The 10,579-nt window shown below is 58.9% G+C and overlaps 2 protein-coding genes across 5 annotated transcripts in view; both read left to right on the top strand.

Annotated features, from left to right (window-relative positions):
• GIPC1 (GIPC PDZ domain containing family member 1) overlaps positions 1–7,030 on the top strand; it is a 10,839-nt gene extending 3,809 nt beyond the window's left edge. For 2 of the 4 annotated variants that reach the window (XM_034657915.1, XM_034657916.1), the window contains 7 exons: positions 1,202–1,288; positions 3,233–3,553; positions 4,386–4,571; positions 4,671–4,851; positions 5,608–5,720; positions 6,030–6,111; positions 6,237–7,030. In XM_034657915.1, coding sequence (XP_034513806.1) covers positions 3,266–3,553; positions 4,386–4,571; positions 4,671–4,851; positions 5,608–5,720; positions 6,030–6,111; positions 6,237–6,388 — 1,002 coding nt within the window. In that variant the 5' untranslated portion in view covers positions 1,202–1,288; positions 3,233–3,265 and the 3' untranslated portion in view covers positions 6,389–7,030. The other 2 variants (XM_034657918.1, XM_034657917.1) reach the window with 2 other exon arrangements.
• Positions 7,031–7,155: 125 nt separating this feature from the next.
• PTGER1 (prostaglandin E receptor 1) overlaps positions 7,156–10,579 on the top strand; it is a 5,511-nt gene continuing 2,087 nt past the window's right edge. Inside the window, exons 1-2 of the mRNA XM_034657164.1 lie at positions 7,156–8,141; positions 9,541–10,571. Of these exons, the coding sequence (XP_034513055.1) occupies positions 10,270–10,571 (302 nt within the window). The 5' untranslated portion in view covers positions 7,156–8,141; positions 9,541–10,269. The remainder of the gene's footprint in view (positions 8,142–9,540; positions 10,572–10,579) is intronic.

Genomic DNA, 10,579 nt, shown 5'->3' with positions numbered 1-10,579 from the left:
TCTTTTTTTTTTTTTTTTTTTTTTTTTTTTAAGCATCACTGAGTGCGATGAAATAATCTGAGGGGACAGCATTGGTTTATTCATTCAGAATTTGTTTTTTGTCAAATATTCAGCATGCCTACTGTGATGGGTGCTGTGGATAGACAGATGAAGTAACCAATAAAAGACTAGAATCCCAAATATATAAAAAGTTCCCACAAATCAGTAAGAAAAAAAGATAGGCATCACAATAAAAAACAAACTGTGCAATTTTAAAAAATGGCCAAAGACTTAAACAGTAAGTTCACAAAAGGACAAATCCAAGCAGTCAATAAATGTCTTAAAAGCTGTTAAGCATGAAAAAAAAAAAAAAAGCTGTTAAGCATGGAGCACCTGGGTGGCTCAGTTGGTTAAGCGTCCAGCTCTTGATTTCGGCTCAGGTTATGATCTCAGGGTCATGAAATCAAGCCCCGCATTGGGCTCCGCGCTGGTAGTGGAGCCTGCTTAAGAGTCTCTCCCTCCCTCTTCCTCTGCCCTTCCCTGGCCCCACCCCCCCATAAAAAAAAAAAAAAAAAAAGCTTGTTCAGCATCCTTGATAATGAAGGGAGTGAAAACAAAAGCACAGTGAGAGGTGCGGGATATACTCTGTGTCTGTGCGGCTAGATAGAGCGCGTGCTCCGTCCCCAGCACCGTGCTGGGAAGCAAAGGATGAGCACCGCAGAGGTGGGGCTTGCACGTTTGTGGCAAGACAAGACTCCCTTGGGGCGGGGACTACAGCCTGTGCCCCTCTGTCTCCCCGGAGCCAGGCACAGGGACTGCTGGGCTCATGAATATTAGGATCATTCATTCACCCGTTCATTCAGCAAACATTTATCGAGCACCTGCTACGCACCAGGCACTGTTCTTTGCGCCGAGAATATAGAGATGACTAAGGCAGACAAAATCCCTTGCCCTTTCAGAAAACAGTGAACGAGAACAGTGGGTGAAACACAGATCCCATCTGAAAGACATGCACGAATGAGTTGCATGGCTGCCAGGGGGCAGAGTCAAGTGGTGGCTGGTGTGCCAGAGGGGCAGGGGACAAGGGTAGGGAGGTGATGGGGGCAGATCTTTTGGGGCCTGTGGGTCAAGGGGAGGTCATTGACTTTTACTCTGAAGGAGGTGGGAGCCCTGGGAGGGGTCGGAGCAGAGGACAGGTGTGACGTGACTTAACGTTTTCCAGGGTCATTCTGGCTGCTGTGTTGACACAGACTGTGGAGGGCGAGGGCAGAAGCTGGCCGACTCGGAGGGCACAACTGCACTAGTGTAGGTGAGAGATGGTGGGACGAAGGAATGCGGGCGCAGACAACCGAGGCGCAGGAGTGGCCGCAGCCAACTGGGCTTGGCTGGATCCAGGACGGCCCCCTGGAGGAAGAGGTTTTAAGGGAGGGAGCCGGAAGTCCCCTTTACACAAAGAATATGGCAAAACGGGATCCTCACGACAGCCTGGCCAGGTGGGTGGAATGTCCCCACTTGTAGAGCAGACCTCCCAGGCCCAGGGAGATGGAGTTGCTTAGGGAACCACTTTGCACAGGCGTCAGAGAGACCGGAGAGTTCAGCTGGCTTCTGTGACTTTGGAGGTGTGACTCAAAAATGAAATCTGAACTCTTTCCCCATCTGGAAGGCCCGCAGAGTCGACCCCTCCCACCCCTGTCACCTCCTGTACCGCCCTTCAGTCTCCCGTTGCTCACCACACTCCGGTTACAGTGGTCTCTTGCTGATCTGTGGGCCTGAGAGTCTGCTCAGAACCGTCCCGTGGCCGCCACCTCACACAGAGCAAAGGCCTAAGTCCTCCCTGGGCGCACGAGGCCCTGCTCGCTCTGCGCCATCCCTTCCCTGCCCTCACCCCCTCCTGCTGTCCCCCTTAGCACTCTGGTCCAACCACACTGGCCTAGCTGTTAAACACACCAAGCACATCCCTGCTTCCGGGCCTTGGTACTGGCCGTTCCCTCTGCCTGGAGCCGTCTTTCCTCACATCTTCAGATGTGTACTTCTTCCTGTCACTCAGATGTCAGGTTCAGTTTCACCTGCTCAGAGAGGCCCTCCTTGACCTTGGCTGTAAAGAACTTGTCTTGTTTTATTGTCTTCATAGCATGATTAGAAATTATATTAGACTTTACACATGTGACTGCTCGCTGCACATCTTCAGCTCTAGACTGTATGTCTGGACAGCACGGACGGAGCCCCAGCTAGCATATAGGGCACCTAGGAGGGAATTGGAAGCAGGCAGCCCTTCCTCCCAGCAAACACATCAGCTCGGCAAGCAGAGCACAGGCTGAATTTCAATCCCACCTGCAACCCTGGTCTGGTGCTTTTGCACAGTGAACAACCTGTGTAACTGCACATAGTGGCCCTGGTCAGGGACCTTGCTTGTCTTACTGAAAGCAATATCTACAGTGGTGCAAGGAATATAGTAAGTATGCAAAAAATATTTTTTTGAAAGGAGAGAGGAAGAAAGAAACAGAGAATGGAGGAGGTAAAGGAAAGAAAACGAAGAGAAAAGAAAAAGTATATTAGTGAGGACAAGTTTTGCTGCAGTAACAAACAACCACCCAAATCTCAGTGGCTGAACTCCACAAATGTTTGGGGGGCTTTTTGGGGTTTTTTTTTCCTGCTACATCATTGCAGCCTAGCAGCTGGTTCCATTCAGGACAGTCACTCAGGGGCTGGCCGAGGGAGTTGCTACCATAGCAAACGCGGCCTGCCTGGGCGGTAAAGACCCCCAGAGTCTCGTGCTCCAGTGATGAAATGCTTCAGCCCAGAAATGTCATGTGTCGCTCCCTCTCACAACTTATTGGCCAGAACTAGTCGTATGCCTGCCGGGTCACAAGGAGGTGAGCAAGTGTCACCTGCCTGTGTGCTTTGAAGGGAGAGTCAGAAATTTTTTGTGCACAGCACTAGTGACGGTCAGTGCCAACAGAAGAATAAAGAGGAACGTAACCACTCTGAGCCTCCCTTTTCTCATCTGTTCAATGGGCATAATCATAACATAATATTGTCCCCACGTCCTGATGCAGTGTGAGGATAAAGTCAGGTCACAGGCGTTAGCTGCTGTTATTACTTCAGTACAAGGTAGGTAAGTGCTGGGCCCGGGTTTGGAACCGAGGCCAGTGCGTTCTCTAAATATTTCATAAGACTAGTAGGGTGCTAACAGGGTGGGAGAGGCAGCCTGAGGCCACCGCGCAGGCCCTGAGCCCACTTTCCTGCCCCGCAGGTCTCCTGAGTGTGCCCGCGCTCCTCGCCGCTCATGCCGCTGGGACTGGGGCGGCGGAAAAAGGCGCCGCCTCTGGTGGAAAACGAGGAGGCTGAGCCAGGCCGTGGGGGGCTGGGCGTGGGGGAGCCGGGGCCCCTGGGTGGGGGTGGGGCAGGGGGGCCCCAAATGGGCCTGCCCCCCCCTCCCCCGGCCCTGCGGCCCCGCCTCGTGTTCCACACCCAGCTGGCCCATGGCAGTCCCACGGGCCGCATCGAGGGCTTCACCAACGTCAAGGAGCTGTACGGCAAGATCGCCGAGGCCTTCCGGCTGCCGGCCGCCGAGGTACCCGCTGGGGAGCCGGGCACCAGGGTCCCTGATGGTGGGCGGCGGCCGGGCATGCCTCCTGTTCGTGAGCGGCAGCTCACAGGCTGAAGCCGCATATGCCAAGACCTGCTCCCCAGTGAGTGGCAGGGAACTGGAGGCCAAGCCTGGGCGCTGAGTTCCCTTCAGGCATTGGGAGGCCTGCACCCCAGTGGATCGTGGGAGCCGGTGGCCACACTGGATGCCAAGCTCCCATCGGCCATTAGGATGCCTGCACTCCCATAAACTGTGGGGAACTGGAGACGAGGGCTGGGTGCTGAGTTCCCGTTGAGCATTGGGAGGCCTGTTCCCCAGTGGACTGCAGAAATGGGTGGCCAGGGCTAGATGCGACATTCCCATCATGCACTGGGAGGCTTGTGCCCCAGTTGCCTATGGGGTCTGGAGGTCAGATGCGAGATTCATTTCTCTATGCTGCGTTGGGAGGCCTTACCCCAAGGACTTGGGAGCTGAAGGAAGGGAGGCAAGAAGGACAACAGGAGTGAGCAGGAGGGAGATGCGGGGGTCTCAGTAGGTGTGGTGGGTATTCTGTGCCCCTTCATTCATTCCACAAGCCCTTGCTGAGCACCCGCTGTGTGCCAGGCTCTGTGCCCCGGGGGCCGCAGAGTGTTTTTGCTGGAACAGAAGCCCAGCAGAAGTCCTAGCAGAGCTGCGTTCTAGTGGGGGCCACTCTGGGGTGGTCAGGAACTGGGATAGGGACCCCCAGACCTTTCCCAGCTCCTTCCTTCCCCCTCAGGTGGTGGTTAGCAAAGGGCGAGGGAGGGAGGTGAGGGTTGAGTGTCTCCCACCCATGCAGGTGATGTTCTGTACCCTCAACACCCACAAAGTGGACATGGAGAAGCTCTTGGGGGGCCAGATCGGGCTGGAGGACTTCATCTTTGCCCACGTCAAGGGGCAGCGCAAGGAGGTAGAGGTGTTCAAGTCAGAGGAGGCCCTGGGGCTCACCATCACTGACAACGGGGCCGGCTATGCCTTCATCAAGGTGCTTGGGGTGGATGGGCTGCCCCGAGTCCGGAGGGTAAGGACGGGCCATGGGACCCAAGGGCGGAGCCATGGGGGCTGACAGCTCCTCTCCCCGCAGCGCATTAAGGAGGGAAGCGTGATCGACCACATCCAGCTCATCAGCGTGGGTGACATGATCGAGGCCATCAACGGGCAGAGTCTGCTGGGCTGCCGGCACTACGAGGTGGCCCGTCTGCTCAAGGAGCTGCCCCGAGGCCGCACCTTCACGCTGAAGCTCACGGAGCCACGCAAGGCCTTTGGTGAGGGGGCTGCCCCTGGACCACCGTGATGGCCCTATTCACTGGGGTTCAGGCCACAGTGGCAGGGAGACACCAGCAGGTGGCGCCCAAGGCCAGCCAGCTGCGGTGGAATGGGGGGTAGCTCCGCCTTGCCCTGGGGAGGGGGTGCTGGCTCTCCGCCCAGCCTGGTAGGAGGGTGAGAACAAGGAGGAAGTTGCCCCCACACGCAGCTTCCCGGAACCATAAGCCCAGCCAAGCGCCCCCAACCCTAGCAAGCCCCCCCAGCCCTGAGAAGCCAGGGTTGGCTGCCCTGTTCCTGCACCCCCACTTTTCCGTCTGACTTCACTAACTCTCTGGAATGGGCCTGAGGCCCCTGAAGTGGGGGTGGGGGACTCCCAAACACTTCCCCAGGCTGAGAGGGCTGGTCTTTGGCCCAGCAGCTGTATCCCCTTGGCCTTGGGGAGAACAGCTCAAGACCCAGGCCCCACCCCCTTCCTGTCCCTCAGGCCCTGGGAACAGGGCCCCCTTCTGTCTCCCCTCCAGCCTTTTCCATTCTCAGCCCCTGGCTCTCCTTCCCGGCTCTCCTTCCCCCATCCATGCCAAGCCTGAGTCAGGAGTCCTGCCCTCCTGGGGTCACTTCAGGCCCCAGCTCCCCAGAGCCTGCAGAAGCTGCGAGAAGGTAGAAGGGGGCATCTGAGGCCAGGCTGCCTGGGGTCCTGCCCTGGGCATGCTGGAATTGGGCTTCCCAGACCCTCACCCGTTCCCTGCCTCCCACAGACATGATCGGTGTGCGCTCAGGGGGTGGCCGCCCTGGCTCTGGCCCCCAGCTGGGCACTGGCCGAGGGACCCTCCGGCTCAGATCCCGTGGCCCTGCCACAGTAGAGGATGTGGTGAGTGATCTGGCCCGGCCCCCGCCCTCCTTCCCCTGGCACCCATAGGGGGCTGCTCCTCTGTTAGCTGAGGGGCTCTGGGCACTAGATTCAAAGCTACCTCTGCCACAGACCAGCTCTGGGACCTTTGTTGGGCAGGCGGGCCTCGGTTTCCTTGTTTGTGAACTAGGGGCATAGTAATACTGTCACAGGGTCGTGGTGAGGACGAGCTGTGGGTTAATACATGTAAAGTGGTGGAAAGAGCATCCCACACTTAAGTACAACTACAGATATATTCACATTACTGTGACGTCATTGCCCCCCCCCCAGCCCTCAGCCTTTGAGGAAAAGGCGATTGAGAAGGTCGATGACCTGCTGGAGAGTTACATGGGCATCAGGGACACAGAGTTGGGTGAGTGGGGGCGCCTGGATCTGGGTGTGAGCCTGGGGGAGGGGGCTTCTAGGTCCCGTGGGGCTGGGTCTACCCTGAGTACCTCTGTCATCTGTGCTTCCATTCTGCCCCCCACCCGTGTCCAGCGGCCACCATGGTGGAGCTTGGAAAGGACAAAAGGAACCCGGATGAGCTAGCCGAGGCCCTGGATGAACGGCTTGGTGACTTTGCCTTCCCTGATGAGTTCGTCTTTGACGTCTGGGGTGCCATTGGGGATGCCAAGGTTGGCCGCTTCTAGGCCTCCTTCCAGACCTCTCAGTGACCTGGCTCCGCTTGGTGGGAGCCTCCAGGGGGAGGGCCACTATGGCCCAGACCCTCGGACATTGCTCAGCAGCCCAAGGACGATGCAGAGTGGAGGTGGGGCCGGGCCTCCGCCCCACTCCGATTGGTACCATCCCTCCCCAGCTCCCACCCTGGCTGGGGTCCCCGGTCCCCCCTTGCCCTGTTCCCCACCTACCTCAGCCGGGTCAGGCGCAGGGGGTGGGGGGAGGGACCAGCCAGACTGGGCGGCCACCCCGCCCCCAACACTTTCCGCATCAGCTGCCAAACTGGTCTCTCATCTCCCTGGGGCCTGTTTGGGGGTCGTGACCTCCCTGGTTTCCTGCTGCAGGGAATGCAGAAGGGGGGCGTTCCCCCCCTCAGCAAATGCAATAATGCCCTCCCCCACCCCGTGCCCCACCCAGAGAGGAGTCCCCTCACCGTGGAGTCTGTTACCTCTGCATTTGAAACACTAGTCTGCTGTGAACCCCCAGCCTCCCTCCCTCTCCTGCCCTCTGTGTCTCCCGCAGCCCAGCCCTGGACCCAAGGGGCAGGAGGGAGGATGGCAGGGGGTTTTTGTATCTGAATTTGCTGTCTTGAACATAAAGAATCTATCTGCTGTTGGACCTGTGTGGTGGCGTCGGCTTCGGGGTGGGAGAAGGGGGTGAGCCAAGGCTGGGAAAGAATGTAGCAGCTGAAATCCATCCTTCTCGGGCTCCAGATTGAATTAGGAGCCTGCCGGGGCCACCCTCCCACCCGTTCCGCCTGATGAGGTTTCTGGCGGCGGGCCACCAGGCTTCCAGTCAAAGGCCCGAGCTTCCTGGCCTACTGAGGTTCAAATCTTGCTCCCACTCGAACAAGGCCTCCCGCCACCTCAAGCCTGATGTGAACAGTGGGCGCAAGGCTGTTACAGCCCAGGGCCATAGGGAACACCAGGGCCGGGCCGTGTGGAAGCCCCGCTTGGGAAAAGAAAGATGGGGGGCCCAGGACGGAAGCCTGCCAGGGCAAATGCTGTGGGAAGGAGCCCTGCCCCCAAGACCGAGGGAAGCAGTCACGGTGTGGTCCCCGTTCCTGCTGACTAGATGTGTGGGGTCTGCTGGCGTCCATGGCACGCCGTGGTTTGCACTGGACATAAACCCAGTGTGCTTGTTTTGACAAGCCACTTCATCCTCGAGGATTGAGAGGGGATCAGGAAAGGGAGGTGGGACCCTGGCCAGACCTGGAGGGAAGGGCAGGAATTGAAGCGAGGGGAGCCAGGCCAGAGGTCCCTGCAGGAATGTCTGAGGTCAGTCCGCTCCCCATTTTCATCCCTACATTCAACAGGAGGGCGATGGGCCTGCCTGGGAGAGGGGAGCTGGGGGAACTGGCTGGGCTTGGGGTGTGTGCACAGCCCACGGTTGTGTTCTTGGGGTGAGATGGAGACGGCTGTTGTGGGGGTCCCTGTCAACATCCCTGGGCACCCATGGGTGCCTCCTGTGTCTGCTGGTAAACAGCTCAGGTTGTGAACAGGTGTGGCTGTGTGTCTCAGTGTTTAGACAATAAGAATGTGTCTATCAAAGTGTTGGTGGTTTTTGACTCTGTTGCGAGAACAGGATGTAACGATTGTCTTTGTGTTCCAAGGTGTTTGTGAGTGTAACTGGCACCATCTCTGTGTGGAGTGTGGCCGTGAAAGTGCAGCTCGGGGTGTCCAAGGCTGTGAGTGTATGCACCTCTGCGTGTTTTCTGTTTGTAGGGTAGGTGTTAACCAGCTAGATCTCAAGATGTCCAGGTGCCACTCCTCGTGTCCTGGGTGTATGGAGTGTATTCGTGGGGGCTGTCTTGGACTGTTAGGGGGTGTCTGTGGGTGATGACGGAGTGTGGCTGCTGGGCTGTCTCAGAGGTAGGGACTGTGTGTGTGTCTCAGTGGTGGGTGAGACTGGATCTCCCAGCACTTTCTCAGGGGGATGCATTTCACCGTGTTGAGAGAAGTTAAAGCCAGTAACAATGGGGGCATCTCTGGAGGCCCTGGAGGTGACACTGTCACAGAGTGTTCAGGGGCAGGACAATGGCTGACCCCAAAGCCCTGAGGAACGTGGCTGCTGCTGTGCTGGGGACAGACTGACAGTATGTGGTCTTTGGGTGTTAAGAGGTATGATGGTGTATCTTAGAATGGGAGACTGTGTGCGTGTGCCCCTACTTGTCAGGGCAGGATGTGGGGCTGCAGTTGTGTGTCCACAGGTGGCTTGGGACTTGTGTGTCTCAGGAGAGTCCCCTGGTCACCAGACCTCTTGGTTCCCCTGCCCCCCTTCAGCCTCCTTCCCTGCCCCTCCCAGGGTATGACTCGCTGCTAGCCCTGGCCTGAGCTTTAAGCCCCTGTGTAAATAGTGGGCGGTCTCCTGGCCAGGCTGGGCCTGACCCGAGCTGGTCCACGCGAGGCACTGCCCACCACCACTGACCCGACATCCGTGAAGGCTTTGGCAGGGCAAGAGGGTGTTGCTGCCCCCATGCAGGGTTAGCCTCTCAACCTCACAGTCCCCATGGGGGCAGTGGTACCCCCTGCAGCTGCCGCAGCCCGCCCTGGGCAATGCTCACATTTTCCAGTGTTNGGGGGGGGGGGGGGGGGGAAGAGGGCTACTCCCGCTCCTCCAGGGGGAGAGGGGGTCATGGGGAACCAGGCCAACTCCCCGGGAGCCCCTTTCCCGGTGGGGTAGCTGGGGTCCAGAGTGGCCTCTGCCCGTTGCCAGCAGCACAGACGGGGGTCCAGCAGGCCCCCTGCAGGCGCGAGATGGCTGGAGCGGCCCCAGGAGGCCAGAGCGAGCAGCGGGAGGAGGCAGGGAGCTGAGGAGCCGCCCCAGGAGGGAGGGAGAGGGAGCGGCCGGGCCTGCCTGAGAGCTCCGGTGCAGCGGGCGCGAGTGCAGCAGGCAGCAGGGGCCAAGCAGCAGGCGATGGGGACCTGAAGTCCCAAGCTGTGTGGGTAAGAAGACTGGGGCATGAGGATCTCTGGTGGGGAGGAGGGTTTGGAAGGATGGGACCATGGCTACTTCAGTCTCTCTGTCCTGGGTTCTTGACTCTCAGCCCCATCTGTCTGTCCCTGTCAGTCTATCTGTCTATCTGCTTTTCCCATGTGGCCAACAGGCAGTTCTGCCCTCTCAGCCCTCACCTCCAGGTTATCCAGGGATGGGTGGTGCTGAGTCCGTCTTGAGGCCTTTGGGGCAGGGACCTGGAGCTCGCGGGAATAGGAACCATGGGGCATCCACAGTGAAGCATCTGTGGTCAAGGGTAGAGCCAAGGTGAGACAGAACTTAGAGACGGGCATGTGGGGGACAGGGACGGTGGGGACAGAGATGTGGCCGTAGGGAAAAGGACAATGCAGTGGGGAGATGTGTCCATGGTGGCAGAGGTGGGGCTGTGAGCATCAAACATGGGACTGGAGAAAAGGTGACATGTGATGGTCAGAGATGGGGCAGTGAGGTCAGGTGGGGCCAAGAGCGAGGAATTCGCTGTGGTGCAAAAATGAGAGGGGGCGTCAGGGGTGGATCGGTGACGTCCAGAGGTGGGGACAGACACGGAAGGCGAGAGCCCAGGGAACCAAGATGGACAGAAAAGGCGGTGGGAGCAAGAATGACGCCCCAAGCCAGAGACGGGCTGATGAGGCAGACGAGGAGAAAGGGGTCAGGAATAGGGCAGCCAGCGTCATTTGGAGTTGCCAAGGGCAGAGTGGACAGAAGAATGCCATGGCACCAAACAGGTCCTAATGATCCGAGGTGGGGCTGCCCGCTAGTCCCATCTGGATGATGGGCAGTGTGCTCCTAGCCGGCCTCACCACGCCCTCCTCTCCTCTCCTTTCCTCTCCTCTCCCCAGCCCCAACCCCAGCACCTGACATGAGTCTCTGCGGGCCCCTCAACCTGAGCCTGGCGGGCGAGGCGACCACGTGTGCGGAGCCCGGGGCTCCCAACGCGTCGGCCGGGCCGCCGTCCGGCCGGGCGGGCGCGTCGCCGGCGCTGCCCATCTTCTCCATGACCCTGGGCGCCGTGTCCAACGTGCTAGCGCTGGCGCTGCTAGCGCAGGCCGCGGGCCGCCTGCGGCGCCGCCGCTCGGCCGCCACCTTCCTGCTGTTCGTCGCCAGCCTTCTGGCCACCGACCTGGCGGGCCACGTCATCCCGGGAGCGCTGGTGCTGCGTCTGTACAAAA

Source organism: Ailuropoda melanoleuca, chromosome 4, assembly GCF_002007445.2.
Source record: "Ailuropoda melanoleuca isolate Jingjing chromosome 4, ASM200744v2, whole genome shotgun sequence".
Taxonomy (NCBI): Eukaryota; Metazoa; Chordata; class Mammalia; order Carnivora; family Ursidae; genus Ailuropoda; species Ailuropoda melanoleuca.
This window is presented reverse-complemented; position numbering and strand designations above follow the sequence as displayed.